Below are 18644 nucleotides of genomic sequence, written 5' to 3'. Positions count from 1 at the left end.
CTGTGATATGAGAGCACGTATAATGTGACTCACTGAAGATAAGTGAACAGTTAGGCAAATCGTGTCGACTGATCTGACCTCTGCAGCACAAAGAGACAGGAGCTTGATTTTCCTAACAGATCACTGCCCAGTGAACGCAAACCCTAATTTTGTACACCCACAGCATGAGAGGATCCAAGTCAGCCGTTGACATTTGATTCAAATCGTGAGACCTTGATATACATAACACTGTATCCAACAAGTTTTGTGTGTGATTTTCTGAGGCCTGTGGTTTTCACATGTTTCTCAGGAATTACCTGTAAGCAAAAGAGAATGATATACCTAAGAAATTTGGGAAAGTACCGTTAAACCAGCAAAACAAGTATTTACAACCCTTGGTTGCAGAGTACTGGCAGCAGATACAGATGGCACGTAGGCAAACATGCACCCAAACCGGTTGTAATAGATCTGGGAAGGAAGAAAAACACCCATGTGCAACTGAGATATTTAATCCATGTTCCATGTGTCTTACTCATGTGTCTCACTTTAGTGATGAGTGTATTCATAGCACAAAAACAGCATTATAATGTGAATAGAACAGACAACTGTCGAGGAAGATAACCACAAAAAATGTATGGTCATGTAAAATTATCTATTGGCCTTCTGCACTGTGTGTTACACCAGGCTGCTCAGATGAAACAATGGCTGCCTTTGTTTTGCCAAAAACAATATGCAATATCAGTGCACAAGTGCCTTTATCTTTTATTGTCAGAAAATAATTTTCAGATTTGAATGAGCCACACAAGGGCTGTTTTATTATTTAAAAGGGAAGCATTAATTCAATCAGATAGATGCCAGAGGAAGAACAGGGAAGTGATGAAAGATAGCCTAAGTATGAGCATAAAGACAGCCAGCTGGGATTTTGTGTCTGTCCCATGCCCGCTCAGTGGAGCTATTGTGTTCTCTCAGCAGATATACAGGCCCAGCTTATCATGCCCCCTTATCATTTTCTCTTCACACTCAAATGGACCTCTGAGGCATTTCGGCCAAACTGTGAGTTGGACAGATTAGAGGTGCGTCAATGATCCAGCTTTACTTTTTATTTTTTTGAGTGTGTGTGTGTGAGGGTTCACTGCTCCACTGCCCATATAGAAACACCACACTACTTTATAATCTTATCAAAGAAATATGTAAACACATGAGTGGAGGTATAAGGGTAAAACTAACCGAATTCCCAAAATTTAGATGCACTGGTGATGCAGTTGATCAGCAGTTGAGAACTGAACATCTTATTCCACATTTACATGAATTAAATACCAGCCCTGGAGTCACAGTGCTCACATGAACAGTTGAAATTAAAAGTGTCATTTACAGTCTGGTCTTTCTTCACTGCATTTCTGATGAGACCAAAACTTGAGGAAGTATTCATGATAATGCAAGGATGTTTTGTTATGCCAGTGTGTTACGAGGCCAATTTCCTCCTCAGATTATTGTAAATTACAATAACATTTTGTTTCCCCTTTTACTTTTGTGAATTAACTCACCCAATAATTTCCTTGTTGGCATACAACGCAAAAAATAAAAAAATATATATATCATGTTTAAGATGTACATGTCACACATGATTTCATGGTTTCGTACGTCACACGTTTCATGTGGTTGTTTCACAGGTGTTCTTCCACAGGTGAGAAAATAGGAGATGATACTGTGTGTGAAAAGTGTCTTTGGACATCTAAAATTTGCTGCATGTGTATTTATGTGAAATAACTTCCCACTTTACCAACAAAGAAAGAAAACATTCAAAATCACAGTTATTTTATTATTGTTCATGCATGTTTTCAGAAGGATAGAGATTCATGGATTGGATATAAAGATACAAGATAACATTACAAAATACACAGTGTGGTGAAGATTTCTTTTGTTTCACTGTTCTTGAGTGAAGATATAAACCTCTCCCTACCCACACATACAGATTTCTCATTTTTGTCTTCTGGTCTTGTTTCCGTCATAGTGGATTATTACATGGTCTTTCATGGTGTCAGTGCAAAGCTGATTTGATTTACTCTGTTTAATTAGAGACTAGAAATTTGGGTTTTCCTTATTTTATTCTTGTTTGTTAGTTGACTGATTTATTTTACATATAAAATGTTCATTTTACATACATCTCTGTCTTGTGACAGAGACTCTAAAAATATTGCTTTTTCTTCAAAACCAACTGAAGGACATCTGACACTTAGGAATATATGAGCATAGATGTATGTGGTTATGTAAATGAATATATAAATGAAACATAAATCTCTATGTTTATAATTCAGGTTTAGCTGTAATCTGCAGTGCTAAAAGACGCAGCGTTTAAACAATGAAATTACTATATGTAATTTCATATTATCACATATTTAAATATGTAACAGACTTTACCTACATGGTTTTCACTTTCAACAATATGCACAGTGCACAGTAAATGAATGCATTCATATTACGCATTGAGAAATGGGGTTTGGGTGACTAATGGTAGGTTAATTATGAACATTGGCCTTTTCCACATATAATGTTCAGAAATTAATTTTAATTTAGACATTTTGAACACGATTTCTTTCCACGGGAGCCTACGTCGTTTTGCCAGCAGGGGGCAATATGTCACTGAGCGCTGGGGATTTCAAGCACTTGAGCGCAGAAGAAGAGCGGTGTCAACGTCCTCGAAGGACCCCAAAAGTGTCACTACTTTTTAGCCTACTCGTGTATATCTAAATAACGTAACATATTTTCTTTGCAAACAAAAAATAATAATAATTCCCTAAAAGTGTTTCAAAATTTTCTGGACTTGACTATTCTTACAAGATCGATACTATTTTGTAAATCAGGCGGTCCTCCCGCCCTCACCGCTCTTTAACCGTCAGGCATTTGTACGGACACTTTTCACTGACAGGGAGGACGACAACATGGCGGCCTCCTTGCGTCTGGGTCGTCAAGGAATTTTATTTGGCCTTAGATTGTCTCAGTTTAATAAATGTTTGTGGGCCACAACCCCATGGCAGGAGCAAGCCAGACACTTCTTTCAGTCACCATGGTTACTCGGTGAGTGCTGACTGTCTAATATAAAGATAGCTTTTGTCCTTTTCATCGATGACATTTGCTATCATCATTTTCTATGTCGGTTAATCGTTACTTCGCCATAGTTTTTCATAACATAATTTGCCGAACAACTGAGTTTTTAAGTGGAGAAATTGGTGTGTTGTGTCCCAGTCTGAACCGTTTTTAAATTCCGGTTTTGCGTGTTAGGAGAGGCGATACCTAATTAAACCTCGTCGAAGGCAACTTCAAATAAATTGTTACCGAACAGCAGCGTGAAGCTGTGTTCGATCGAAATTTCTCAGCTTTGATAGTAAACTGTAAGTGACATGTTCCTCTAGCTAGCAGTAAGGTAAGTACCTTAAATTGCCGGCAAAGAGTTTTATCGGTCAAGGCTGCAGCCAGTGTCGTTTAGCAATGCATGAATCTCCCTCTCTCACATCTGTCAGTGTGGTGGCCTAGCATTATTTGATACCACCGGTTGTTTCCCTCATTTACAACAGTAGGTACAGCCGTCTGCCATAGCTTCGACTGTAAAATCTGCAGTGATGCCCAAAGGTCTTAGACCAGTAGTCTTCTTAGGTCTTTAAGACATTATCCTGCTGCAGTATGAATCCATCTCCACACAGATGTGTGTAGCATGTCTCTGAAGAATGGAGTCATTGGTCTGTAGTCAGTTCGATGCAGGCATCCAGCTCCAGAGAAGGCAAGACTCGAACATTCTCACCATGTTTCAATGTCACTGATTCACACTGTTTCAAACGCTCTCCTGTTTGTCTTCTTACATACACCCTTCTGTTACTGCCGTAAATCTCAAGCTGGGAGTAAACAGTAAATCGGATGTTTTTCAGTCATTCATTGTGAAATGCTGGTATCTGTATCTGTGATGAAGTTGCTTTTCTATCTCTCGGGAATACTAAATTTAATGTATTGATCTTGTGATGGTGTGGTCACTTTTGGTCTGCTTGATTGTACTTCAGATACAACTAATCTATTTTCTGTAAAGCGTTTTAGAGTTCTTTTCAAGTGTGCCAGTAAGACATGACAGGTCAACAGTGAGCCCAACATTGAAACCAAAGCAACTACATAGAAATCAGCTATTATTAGTTTTATTACTTAAACCTGTGCTTTTCCTACTGTGACATGTCTAATTTTCTTCCACGAGGAAAGGCTGACCATGGAAGACGTTTTGACTTGTCAAAGCAGGAACAGCACACTGGATTTAAAAACGTTAATGATGGCTGCGTCCCATTTAGGGAATCCGTTTCAGGGCTATCATGGCTTACTGGAACAAAGCCATTTTTAATTATATGATTTGATGAGCCAAAATGTCTGCTGTGAAGAGAGTCCACCATGTCTTGAATATTTATGAGACTATGCTGACCATTACAGCTTAATTGAGATGGATAATGTTGATGAGGTTCAAGTCAGATCATTTAGTCATTTCACCTGTTGTCTTCTGTGGTCTAACACCAAGCTGTATCTCATTACTGTATTAATTAAAGTGTTTAAATGATGTAGGTGAATTGTCACAGTCAGGTTTAGGAAGTGATAGACACCACAAACTTTCAACACACCAGCTGATGAATAGATCCATAAGTAATGTTTGTTTAAAATGTTAACAGAACATGTTTAACGGTTATTGAAATTCTTAATTTTCAGATAATGAAGGAAAATGTTATAAGTGAGGTAAAAAAAGTTACTTGTTACTAAAAAATTACTAAAGAAATATACTGACCTTCTTTATACACACCTAAGCTTTGTGACATTGCCACATATCCAGCAGATGGCAGCGTCACACAACAAGGCCCAAAACCACATACATTGTTATGGAAAGTTGAATTTATTGGGCTGAGGCAAAGGCAGCAAACGCTACAAGCCCTCTAACACCTGACATACTGCGTGACATTTTTATTTTTTGACAGAATTACTTATTTATAATTTATTTGATTTCACATAGCTGGATAGATAAACAAAGGTATAAGTGATACTTGTATTTATTCCACATGCCAAGATTTTTGATTCTTAATTTTTAGTTTTGGATTAATAAAGATTTGCACTGTAAAACTGACATGTAAACATAGCTCACAATTGCTCTTGACCTTATATTTCTTTGAGTGATTTTATTCATTTTCTATGGTGAATATTTACGAAATATCTGCCTGTTCTTGTAACAAAGGTGTTGCATTGTGGGAGTTTGTAGCCTCAATATTGAGAGCCTAGCAAGTTTTGAGTCCATCTATAGTGAGCCTTCAGAGTTAGTCAACCCTAGAAGTGTCTTAACCTGCTGGAGGCCATGACTAAAAACAAGTTTATAGCATCTCCCGACATCTTTACTGCAGAAATAAACCGGAGAGGAAATCTGTCAAACAGCCAAAACCTACAGCTGTCACAGATAATGAGCTCTAAAAGACCGCCTGAAAAATGCTAACTGTCAGAGAAAATGAGTCTGAGAGAGGAATGAGAATGAGAGAAGAACTGAGTCGCTACAATAACTCAGTCAGCTGGCAAGTGACTCCATCCACTGTGAAAGTGACCTACCTGCAGATGTCCAACTGAACGGAAATTTTTGGAAGTTGCCAAATGCTGTTACATTGTAAAATGGCTATGGGAGGATGAGAGAATTGCAATTCAGATCCATGCACCATAAGGCTTGTTTTGCCAGTGTGTGCCTAATCCTTCCAGAACCTGAGGGAAAACTCAGTATATCACGTTCTCTTTCTATAAATCATAGATGTTTTATCTGTGCGGTTCTGTGAGCATATAGAACACACTAAACAAGGGATTGTACCTTTTGACTTGTGTCATGTTTGAACAATTACACAGGCCACTTTTTCATCTGCAGCACTGTAGGCTAGTTGTAGCAAAGCAGTGATGCCACTGCAGCTTGGATTTGTGCTGCCTGAAGACCCAGTGTCCGACACAGTGCTGTGAGCCAGTTGAACTCTGGCCTTCTGAGTGGCTGCAGCTGTTGACAGTAGGGGTCTTTGATGGTAGCTCAAAGGCCTGCAAGAGTACAACTGCCTCTGCAGCCTCTGGTGCCGTGTCAGCCAGAATCACAATTACATAAGTGACCTGCCAGCATTCCTCTGTCATGGTGGCACTGTCTCTTCCCGCGCTCTGCTGCTGAGCTGAATATGTTCAACCCCCCGAGGCCTATAGTTGCAGCCAAACACTGCTGCTTCTGGCCATGTTACTTGATTTAGTTTGACATTCACATAGTGTAGTTGAAGTTGAAAGACCTGGCTGTAGGAGGGTTCTGAATATTGTTATGGAAATATTTTTGCTTTACTTTTAAGCCCGGTGACCCTTGACATTGCTTGCTGCTTGAGTTATGCAGTTATAAAGTTATGCTATTCTCTTTCTATCCTCTAGGTGTCAGCCCACTCAAAGTGCAGATGCCTGCTCTCTCCCCCACCATGGAGGAGGGAAACATAGTCAAATGGCTGAAGAAGGAAGGTAAAAGAAACATATGACATAACACTTTATTTTCTTGCTCTCTTTACTCCAGCCTTCTACTTGACTTCTTTTAACTAACCTTCTAAAACTATGTGTGTTATAATTTGTCATCTGAAGGGATGGATGGCTCCCTGTACTTCTAAATGTTATAATTTACTTCTCGTTGACGCTACCTAAATTTGAGTGCTTCCTCCCAGTCAAAATATATGTAATTCTAACAATAACATGCTTTGCATCTGTGTTCATCAGATCAAAAAGCTCAACATTTCTTCTTCCTGCAATGATAGACCAACAGTAGCACTAATCATTTGCTGTATGACATCACTTTGTAAGACAGAGGCCTGAGCAGTGGAGCACCTGAGGGCCTCTGGTGGCTAATTGGCTCAAGGAAGCACAGCAGTCACTATTCATCACTGCTTAGCAACTCTGCTCAGCCATGCGCCTCAGCCACACTCTCATTTATCAGGAGGCAGCACACTGAATTCTGATTGGCCGCTCTGCTGTGTTGCCATGTGCTTCTGTGACTTGGGCTGAGATATGTACGTGTGTGTGTGTGTGTGTGTGTGTGTGTGTGTGTGTGTGTGTGTAAGCGAAAAAAGGCAAGATAAATTCTCAGTGACAAACCAAACACATCCGGGATGCTACTTTCTGCCCCCAAATACATCACAGGATTTTTGAGACAGCTTACAAAAATCACCTAATTTGTAGGATGATAATATGATTAACTGTTCAACAATGGAATCTTGTGTGAAGGAGTGTTTTGTGTAATGTGGAAAACCTATTTTCTAGCTTCATGATTTAGATGTTAAGATAAAAGAAAACACTTTCTCTGGAATATTAGAAAAAGCTGTTTTTCCTACTTTCAGCTACCAATTTTTGAGTTTCCATTGAAACAAGATCAGCATGTTGATTTAGTAGATTCACTTGGGGAAAAAAAACTGGCCTGTGTAACTGTGTAGTCTAAGTATCTTTTTTGTTGTTTTCCCCACCACCTCTCTGGTAGAGCAGAGGTGAAAAGGCCTGGGGTCGTCTGTTTAATCTTTAATATTGCACATCACACCTAACCCCTGGGGTCATATGGTGTTAAAGTCTCATACAAATCCAATCTTGACTCCACTACTGCTTGCTCTCAGGGGCTTCCAACGTCAATACTGCCACTGCTCTTTCAACCTTCCCCTCACCCATCCCCATCTACTCTTCCCTTGACCCACCCATTTTACATCCCACACATCTCCCTACCTTAAACACAGCCAACAAACTCAAGTCTTTTTCAATTTAGGTATTAATTTGAGGGTATACAAGATACTTTTTTTGCTTTTGTCATTGCACTGCCCTTGATTTTCCTGCCCTTTGCCATATTCCCAGATGATGCACCTCTCATACAGCTTGTTCTGCCAGAAGATAGAAACGTGACCAGATGTCAGATCAGGATAACCCTTGACCTTTATCCCATATACCTTACCACCTCCTCCTCACATCTTAATACAGACACGTGTCACAAAGAGGATTCAATCATCCTGTGCATTGTCTTGACTGTCTGGAAATTATCAAGTGCTGGGGGCTAGAATGGTCTTTAACTTCAACATTAAACTATTGATTCCAGCAAGCATTACCCTTACAAATGAGCTGTACAGCTGACAACAGTCGTTTTTCTACTGCTCTTCCTTCCGTCCACAGACACAGTAAGGTCCATTTGTCTCTGTATTTTTCTATTGGAAGCCCATTTGAGCTGTTGCACAAACAAGTGTAGCTCAAAATGGATGTCTGAGCATCGAAGAACTGCAGCAGTGGCTCCTAATTGCTATCCTCTTTCACTGCTAAACAGATGCTAATATATTCCAGCTCTCTCATGTGGTAGACCAGTGGGAATCTACTTGGATTCTAAGGATAGGCAAGAAGAACTGCGTTTCCATATTTCACATTCTTTCCCATGACATATTGATTAGGCTCTTCATTTGATATGTTGGTGAAAGCCCAAAGCCAGAACAGATTTTTTCCCGCATAACCTTTTGGTCCCTTCGATGGAATTCTTTCCTTTTTGTGGAAATTGATTTGTTCTGTGTGTGTGAAAAGTCCCAGTGAAAGAGCAGTTGTTTTGAACATGCTGCCAGTGATTATGATTCATGCATTTACAAACACAGCTGGAACAAATCACTTGCACTTAAAACCACTTTTCGTAAAGCGAAGACTGTTTGGGAATCCAGTGCCTAAAATGCCAAATAAATGTTGATGTTATATTGAAAGTTCACAGATGTGTTTCTTTACCTCTTCAGGTGAGGCAGTAGCAGCGGGCGACGCTCTTTGTGAGATTGAGACTGACAAGGCTGTTGTTACCATGGAGTCTAATGACGACGGCATCTTGGCAAAGATCTTGGTGAGTGAGCAAAAACACACACACACCTCTTCTGCAGGAGGTGATTAGATAAGGTCATTTATTTGCAAATGACGGTCATGCTAAAGCCTTGAGTGGTGCGTTAACTCTGAAAGTAGAGGGTTGAGGGTGTGTTTAAATTCTGTTAAGTATGTGTCTACACAATCTACAAGACTGTTCCTCAGTTTTCAGTTCTTGCTTTCAAAGTATGGGAAGACAGCAATTTGCAGTAGTTATGGTTATGTTTGTAAATTCAGTTTATGTTCACATAGAGTATAGTCCTGTTAATAGTTGTGAGTCTTTCAAGATCCTTTGAATGCCTATGCTAATTGGCTACGCTTGTTAAATCTTTTTCCCTGCACAGTGACAGAAAAGCTTTGACAAGGTGTCTTCAGTGACAAATATTTCTCTCTTTCCATCCCCCCATTGAGCTGTTTGTTGTTTGAATTTTTAATAGGTTGCCAGAGCGATCAGTTTTCTTTCATCAGTACTCCACCACATGTTTGTTCCCCTGAACAGAAAGATGTTTTATCTTCTTTTTCTTTTCGACTGATTTACAAGAGATCTTAATACAGTATGAGTAAGTGGGAGGTAATGGAGGGTGCCTTATCTAATAACACTACATGTTCCTTGACTGTGTAATTTTGCACATGCTCAGGTTCTGGTAGAGCCTAAGTGGAGCAGGGTTTAGCAAGCAATGTGTCTGTTTGCGCAACCTCAACAAAAAAAAGACAAATACACAGCCTGTCTGCATCAGCACATGCACATAACAAATTCCCGCCCAGATACATTATCCTTGAAGAATATATGGTGCTTTAATATGCGCTGTCATTAACATAGAAGTGGTTAAATTAAAGAATAACTAATCAGAAGGATGAGTGTCAGTTATTAACCATAGGCGTACTTCATTTTTCCTGCCTTTCCCTTCCCTTGCTTTCATTCTTCCACATTCCCTTACTCCATCCTTGTTTCAGCTACTGTGGGGATGAAGTAGTTTCCATAGCAACCACCCAAGAACTGGGGGTAAGGGCTTTAGAGCTGAGGCTGGCAGAGAAAGATGGTCTGCATTAGATAAGCCCCCTAGCTCTCTCTCTTTCTCTCGTTGATAGAGACTATGTGTATAGTTAATAAGAAAAACAGCAGCTTGTGACAATAATTCAGAGATTTGTACACTCCCTTTTCATGGCATGGACAATGTGCCATCCACTTTGTCTGGGTCAGAGTACATTAGCCCTTAGTGGTGTAATTATGGTTCTCCAAGCACCCAGTAGGTTTCTAATTTAAAGGCTACCGTAATTACCCGCCTGTGGCCAAATGCCTGGACAGGCTGCAGTAGACGTGGAACTTCCTGTGCTCCACAGGGGTTATTTATGGGGGTCAAGTACTGCTGTGGCCCTCTACCAATTTCCTATTTCTACCATGGCTCTTGGGGGTGAGAGAATGGGGGAGAAATCCTGCTCATATTGGGATGTAGGAGTTGGGGGTAGGAGCACCAGCACCATAAGCACAGATTACTGTATCTCATCACACTCTTACTGTGTTGCTCTACCCTGACCTGGGGGCTGCAATCTTAAACTCTGCCTTCTGTACAATCAATCATAGCCTGTAGGAAATTACACAGGTGTTTGCGAATGCATAAATGCACATACAGTAGCTCCACTGTGTTCAGATGTATTAAAAGATGAATGCTGCTGAGCTTGAAATGGAGAACACCGGATAAAAAATGGATTTATAGATACATGAAACTGGATCAATGGGTGATTGATTTAACGAATTACGTCACAGATAGGACTGATAGATAGATTGTTGAATAGATGGATATAATGATGAAGATATCCAACACATCCTGTGACACTAAACTGTCATTTTCCCATTTATCATTGCCTTTCCCCTCCTCTCTTCATCTCCACACACTGTCAGCCAGAACATCAATTTAAACAGCTATGTGTCCTCTAAATCAATAGTTAGTATAAATCACTCTCTAACCTTTTGAGGTCAAAAAGGGTGAAAGCCCGTGTCTTTTGTCTGTTCCAGAATATCTGACCAAACACATTTCAAAACAAGAGTACATAACCTGTACTCTTGTACATAACCTGTACTCTTGTAATGTACAATCCATGTTTTTCTTCAAGTGCCTCAAAGCACTGTCTGGGGGAAAAGCGGTGAGGTGACACGTTACTTTTACGAAAAGTGAGTCTTAAAGAAATGACTTGAGTCTGTAGTTCTGGCATGGATTGTGTCTTTGTGTTTTTACAGTACGTTGGACTGGCAGACTATAGTCGCTAAGACGAAGAATGTTGCTGCAATCCTCTTTGTGCAATATCTGTCACGGTCTATTGATCAGAGATAAACCGTGCCTCACTCCCCGAATAACATCCCTCTTATGTTTTTCTCTGTTTATGTGTATGCTCATTCAAAACCTGTGTTCCTGTTACAAATAAACCTACTCACATGCTATACAACCTTCCACTGTGCAGTTTGACCATGAGCTTTTGTCCTGTGTGTGAGAACTGACTTACAGGCCTGAAATTATCAAGTTTTATAGAACATATCAAAAGCTTCACTGCTCTAGTGTCCAGCACTCTGTTGAAGTTAGAAGTACTGTTGAGGCTAAGCTTATTGTAACTGAGCTGTTTAGGCTCCCAGTGGGGGCGCTGGTTGTATGACAACAGTTTAGTGATAAGTAGGTTAAACCTCATAAATGGTCTACTCTGACTTTGTAACATCATTGGCCCTGCTGATGGGCTCTGAAGAGGTCCCTAAAGAGCCCTATTTGAGATTTGTTAGACTTTGCACAGAGAGAACGTTGCCATTGAAATGGCTAACGACTGGATCAGGCAAACAGACTGTCTTTCTTTACAGGCATGAGCCCATTTATGTTGAGCATCAGAGAAAAAGTGGCTGTGGGGACACGGCATGAAGATCAGAGGTCACAAATTACCCAGTTATTTTATTCAGAAGTGCCCACCCACTCCACGTGTAGAACAGTGTAAATTTAATTACCAAATGTGCATATTCTGCAATGCATAGATTAGCATGCATAGTCTAAGTTTTCACAGTGTACCTGTCCAGACATGAGTACAGACTGGCAGTGAAGATGAATTGTTTCTTCTAATTTGACATGCTAACAGTAAAGGGATTTTACTGTCAGCTTTTTTCTCGGACAGCAGCAGTGTAAGTGAAACCAAACTTGACAAACACAGTGGAGAACTGAACCAATCCTGCAAAAGCTGAGGTGTGAACATCATTTACATTTCCCATAGGTTTCACTGTGTTCTATAACCATTTGATGGCAGTGTTGAGCCCCACACCACTACATTGTACTAAGCATCTGTTTATGCAACTACCCTCCGTGTGTACGGTATACAGTAAGTATTTACAGTATTTATAGTGTGTGTGTGTGTGTGTGTGTGTGTGTGTGTGTGTGTGTGTGTGTGTGTGTGTGTGTGTGTGTGTGTGTGTGTGTGTGTGTGTGTGTGTGGTGCATGTGTAGTGCATGTGTAGTGTGTGACAACCTCAAAACCAATGAACCATGAAACCACTCAAGGTCTCTCTCTGCAGTTTATGTTTAAAATGTGGCATATATTTTGTTTTTTAAAACTCCCACTTCTCTGAGAACACAGTTACCTTGCAGGCACTAGTACTGTTCCGCTTGGGAACACTTTTCTTCTTCAGCTTTCTGACTGTCAGTACTCTGCAGCTGCAAACAGCATTGCCAGTCTCTCTGTATTTGCAAGTGTATTTCCTCATAAACTTTACAAGCAAATTACAGAAACACAGGGTGGGTGCAAATCTTATTGGGTGGCTATAAATTATAAATTCTATATACCATGAAATGTCATTTTTTGATCTATTGTGTTGATAAACTGACAACAGAATTATGATACATTCTCTTATGACCTTTTGCTGGCTGTTTAATGATGACACATGAGCACATGCTATTGTGAGTGTGTATGTGTGTGTACTTATAAGCACTTCACACAGCAGTTAATACAGTTAGTAGATTAAGTACCCATTTTTTGGTGGGTCTGTCTCTTAAGGGGCATGTTTTCTTCCACAGTGAAACATATCTTGATGACTTGTGTGGGAAACTTGTTGCGTCTCTAGTCTCTGCCATGTGGAAAAATCCCTAAGAAATCCCTGAAGAAAGGGACTTTCTGTGGAAATTTACTCAAGTCTGGATTTCCCTGATTAGCCCTCAAACTTAACCCTCATTCATCACCTCCCACTGGCCAAGAGAGGAGACATTAAACATGAAGAACTTGGCATAAGACAGGCTGAACACCCCCAAATCAGGCATGCATATGAAAACTTTAAATAAATAGCAATTAAACAAAGTTAAAGAACACATACAATGACTAATACAAGAAACAAAACCAAAAAAACACAAAGAAATGGACTTTGTTAGTCACACACCAGACCCATTATTTAAAATTTAAACTTTTATCTAAAGGTTTTGTCATTAATATGTTTTACAACCTAGAGCATATTGTTATTGTATTGATTGGTATCTTGTACCAATAGGTTAGAATAGCTCATCATCGTCATTTCATTTGTTGATGCTAGTGCTGCACAGAAATGATTATTTTATTGTAAATGCCAGTGTAGCCAAGTATAATCCATCATCATCAGGTGTCTATTAGAAGTTATTTAATTTTATTTATGAAATCAGCTGCTGTTAAATGTTAAATATTAGTACCGCAGTGTAACAGTATTACTTACTGTCTCAACCTGTAAGTTGATTTACAGGTTCATCTTTGTGTGTTTATTTCCGTAACCTTGCTGATGGACATTTAGATCGACATTGAACTAAAGTAGCACAGAATAAGCATGGAAGTGCAGGTCTTTCTACCAGTGAGTGCAGGTGTTCATATGTTCGGCTGCTCTTTCCAGTTAGATGGATATGATTATTGGAAGCTGCTTTTGATTTTACAAGCCTACTAGAAGGTGGGGGGTGGGAGTGGTGTGTGTTGGTTACTGTGGATTTACTAATGGTGCTTTCAGTGTGCACCAGTTTGCATTGTAAAATTATATCTTTCTTTTTCATTTGTTCAGTTGTTAAGAATTACAAGTTATCACCTTTTGGCTGATCAGTGGTGATGTTGGTTGATTGAATTAGTGCTAGAATCAGATGTCTCTCTGCCATTTTTGGAGGGTCTTCCTTTCTTTCTTTCTTCTTCTTCCCTTGTATTGAGCTTCATCTTTAAGAGACAGCTAAGTGGATAGAGATGAAGTGCAGCAGCCCTAGCCCTAGTATTGTTCCTGGCCTTTCATTTAGACTGATCAATATTGACTGAGGAACAACACCTTGTAGACCTCTGGGAGAGTAGCGAAAGCCTTGCAGTGGATTTGGATTACTCCATAACAAGACAGTGAATCAGTGGTTGACAGCTTTGAGCAGAATGAAAACACATCTATTGCACTCCAAGAACCTATTCCAGCACAGTTTTCGTGTCATGTTAACAAAGGGAGAAACTGAGTGATGGAAATTGATGTGGATGAGAAGGCAGTGTCATTTTTCATGAGGTTCACTAATAATGGCTGTGAAAAGATTCGTCTGTTCGGTGACCACTGGTTAACTGATTGACTTCAGTATCACTTTGTTGTCTTTTATCCTTTGCTTCAAAACTATACAGCAAGAGACCTTCATCTTTATTCCAGGGATCTCAGTCACACTTGAAGTGACTGAACCCTGCTAATTCTCCCCCTTTACTGTATAAGTACCTCTCTCACCCTCTTTACAGATGGAGGAGGGCAGTCGCAATGTGCGCCTTGGCACTCTCATTGCCCTCATGGTGGAGGAAGGGCAGGACTGGAAGCAGGTTGAGATCCCCCCTCCAGATGTTGCAACTCCATCTGCAGCTCCACCTGCTACACAGGCAGCCACTGCTCCAGTCGTGCCCCCTGATGCTCCCACTCCACCTCCTCCACCAAAACCAGCCACGTCAGGACCGTGAGTGCTACCCTTCTACTGCATAGATTTTTTTTATTAATCAGCTGACATTTGTCAGTGTGTTGTTGAAGCACCCACAGTGTGAGTCAGCTCATTGTCCTAGTGTTGTTTAACATCTAAAACTAGAGACTAGTGCAGCGTCAGCATTAACATCAGCTGAAGCTAGTTCACTTTAAACTTAGTTCTTAAATTATACCTCTCTGTTGTCAGAACAGAGTAACTGCATAAAGATATAAGAAGAATGCTACTTGTAGATGCCAAAATGAGAGTGATTTATTTTATGTATTTCTTCTTGTTTTTGTTAGGCTATATTTCATGTACTTAAATGCAAATTGTGGATTTTGATTTTGGATGTTATTATGAGTCTCAAGGTGGTCGGCCGCCCCGTTTGTCTTTGGGTGGAGCCAAAGTTATTTAGGTCAGGTGAGGCGCACAGGTGCGCTTAGGTAGTTAGTTCGAAGGCTGTGTGGTTTTTGAGCGTGCAGTTTTGACCGTGTAGTTTGATAAATTTTTGTTATTATAATGAGTTTTAAAATAGACATTGTATAAGAAGGAACAACGATTAAACTGAATGAGTCGACGCTGACTATGGGATTCTTTCAATCAGATTTGTATATGGACACCCGTCAAACAAGCCTGACTCACACAGCCTAAGTGGCTTCTTTTATTTTTTATTTTTTTGGAAAATATGATGCCGCTATAAGTCAAAAACTTTAGCGGTGTCTGATTGAAAGACTGTCGGATGTCGGCCAGATGAGCGCCCTGCTATGAATGCACCTCGCTGCTGAGACTGATCATCGAACAATTTGGATGCCATTGGACTCTTTACCGCATAGGAGCAGTCTGCATGGTCGATCGGCTTAAAGTACACCTTGGGGGTTCCTGTGGGCTACCTGGACTGTAATGCGGAGTGCTTGGTAACAATGGAGGAAGTTCCAGATGGCACTGCACCTGCGAACGGTGTCCAAAAGAGGGTGCCCAAGCTCACGGAGAAGGGTGCAGTATCTGCCTAAGGATGATCTCAATTCTGACCAGGAAGAATGGTTTAAACCTAAGTTGGTCAAATTCATAACATTTATTCAAGGTGTTGAAAAGTGTCTCCAGGATAAACAAATCCATGCTGAAAACACTGAAACGGCTCAAGAGCCGACACATATGGACAGTGTGTCAATGGCATCAGTGAATAGTGGATCAAGGTCTGGTAGTGAATGCTCCAGTCGGTCATCAGCCTCTTCTGCTCGCTGCAGAGAGGAGGCAAGGCGGGCAGCCCTAGAGGCAAAGGCAGCTGCACTGAAGCAAAGACAGGCTCTTCTTCTTAAAGAGGCCCAGCTCTCTCTAGAGAAGGAGCAACTTGAGATTCAAACAGCTTTAGCTGTGTCAAATGCCAAAATTAAGGTTTATGAAGGATATGAAGACCCTCAAATAGGTGATGCAATGAATGAATATGCTGACAATGAAAATGCTGATGAAGGTGGGTTAAGTTCTCAAGCAGAGGCCATTCATGTTATCCAAGAGCATGCTCAAATGTTTGGCAAGCCCTCAAGCACAGCTCTTGGAGCTAAACCCAAGGTTCGTAGGCCTACACACAACAAACCTCAATTGCAAAGATCCAAAGAGGCAAATCTGGCACCACAGAGTAAGCAGCAGCAGAATCCAGCAAATGCAAATGAGCTTTTTGCCATCCTCAGGCAACAGACTGACATCACAGAAATGATTGCTAAACATCAGCGATTAGCTTACCTGCCCCAACTTGATGTTCCTGTCTTCTGTGGCGACCCACTTGATTTCAGATCTTTCCTGAAGGCCTTTGAGCATGCAGTGAGTTCTAAGACAGATGACGATGTTGACAAGCTTTATTTTTTGGAACAGTTTACAAGAGGCGAGCCTCATGACCTTGTAAAAAGCTGTCAGCACATGCCCTCAAGTCGTGGCTATAGAGAAGCTATGTGGCTACTGGAAGACTGTTATGGAAACCCCTTAAAGATTGCAGCAGCCCTGAAAGAGAAGCTTTTTCAATGGCCACAAATGAAATCAGAAGATGCTAAAGCCCTCAGTAGCTTTTCTCTTTTCCCTGTGAGTTGTTCTAACGCCTTACAGGATTTGGATTATATGGATGAGCTGGATAACCCGACCAATGTGAGAGTCATTGTTTCAAAGTTGCCATATAAAATCAGGGAAAAGTGGAGAACTATGGCTTTTGAATTAAAGGAAAGAAAAGGAGCAAGAGTAAAGTTTGTGGACCTTGTTACATTTGTTGACAGAGAAGCAAAGATCATTAATGATCCACTCTTCAGAGATCTTGTCCTGCTTCTGGAGAAATGAAAGAGAGAAAACTAAGCATGTTGGAAAAGGTGGCAAAGAAAGATAAATCAAAAAGGAGCAGCTTTGCCACTAATGTGTCTCTCTCGAAAGAATATGTAAATGATAAGTCCAAGACCACAAGTGTGCCTAGTAGTTCTGCCTTCAGCAAGCCATGCCTTTTCTGCAAAAGAAATCATGCCATGGTAGAATTCCATGACATCTTAGAAAAAACTCACAAAGAGAAGCTGGACATATTAAGAAAGACTGGGCTTTGTTTTGGTTGCTTGTCTAAAGGGCATGTAAGCCAGCAGTGCAAAAGGAGAGCTACATGTCAGATATGTTCGCAGAAACATCCTGACTTGTTACATATTCACATCCATTGCCACTGCCTCTAATGGGGCCGGAGATGGCTGCATTTTGTCCATACTCCCAGTTCGTGTCAAGTCAAAAAAAAGGAACAAAAATTGTGGAAACATATGCCTTTTTGGACCCTGGAAGTACTGGCACATTTTGCACTGACACGCTGGCAATGCAGTTAAACCTGCAAGGCAAGGAGACAGAGCTCATCTTAAGCACGATGGGGTCGGTCAGACAGATAAAAGGATGCATAATGGAAGATTTAGAAGTCTGTGGGTTGGAAGAGAAAACATACATCAGTCTTTCAAAGGTTTTCACGCAAGCAAAAATCCCCGTGAGAAAGGAAAATACTCCCCAACAAAAGGACATAGACAGATGGTCATACCTCAAACAGGTGAAACTGCCCCACATAAATGCAAACGTGGGATTGCTCATTGGTAATGATGTGCCGGAAGCCTTTGAACCATGGGAGGTGATACACAGCAGAAACAATGGCCCATATGCTGTAAGAACAATTCCAGGATGGACTGTCAATGGACCCATGAGAGGACAGAAGGATGGTAAGCAGCACCTTGTCTCTGAATTGTATTTCAGTGAGTACTGTGGAAAAACTGCTTAAACAGCAATACATTGTTGACTTTCCTGAACATCACTTTAAAGAGGAGACAGAAATGTCAGTGGAAGACCAGAGGTTCATGAACTCTGTGTCTAAATCTGTGAGCTATAAGGATGGTCATTATCATATCAAGCTCCCGGTGAAAAATGCTGGACTCAGAATGCCAAACAATCGTGATGCAGCAGTCCTACGTGCACTTGCTCTAAAAAAGAAGCTGAGCAGAAATTCTGAATTTCATGGAGAGTATACAGAATGCATTGAAGACATGCTAAAAAAGGGTTATGCAGTCAGGGTGCCTGGACCACAGCTCAGTCGACAGGACGGCAAAGTGTGGTACATCCCACACCATGGAGTGTACCACCCGCAGAAGAAGAAGCTGCGGATAGTGTTTGACTGTGCTGCTAGTTTTCAAGGAACTTCTCTGAATAAAGAGCTGCTTCAAGGCCCAGATTTGACTAACACACTTGTAGGTGTGCTGACTCGCTTTAGACAAGAGCAAGTGGCAATGATGGCTGACATTGAAGCCATGTATCATCAAG

At 40.7% G+C, this 18644-nt stretch overlaps 1 protein-coding gene across 1 annotated transcript in view; it reads left to right on the top strand.

Moving 5' to 3' along the window:
* The first annotated feature begins 2907 nt into the window (after nucleotides 1-2907).
* pdhx (pyruvate dehydrogenase complex component X) overlaps nucleotides 2908-18644 on the top strand; it is a 33233-nt gene continuing 17496 nt past the window's right edge. Inside the window, exons 1-4 of the mRNA XM_041039078.1 lie at nucleotides 2908-3054; nucleotides 6424-6507; nucleotides 8781-8881; nucleotides 14623-14831. Of these exons, the coding sequence (XP_040895012.1) occupies nucleotides 2919-3054; nucleotides 6424-6507; nucleotides 8781-8881; nucleotides 14623-14831 (530 nt within the window). The 5' untranslated portion in view covers nucleotides 2908-2918. The remainder of the gene's footprint in view (nucleotides 3055-6423; nucleotides 6508-8780; nucleotides 8882-14622; nucleotides 14832-18644) is intronic.

The sequence above is a fragment of the Toxotes jaculatrix genome, chromosome 5 (assembly GCF_017976425.1).
Source record: "Toxotes jaculatrix isolate fToxJac2 chromosome 5, fToxJac2.pri, whole genome shotgun sequence".
NCBI classification, from domain to species: domain Eukaryota; kingdom Metazoa; phylum Chordata; class Actinopteri; family Toxotidae; genus Toxotes; species Toxotes jaculatrix.
Note: the sequence above shows the minus strand (reverse complement) of the source record. Positions and strands in the feature narration are given on the sequence as shown.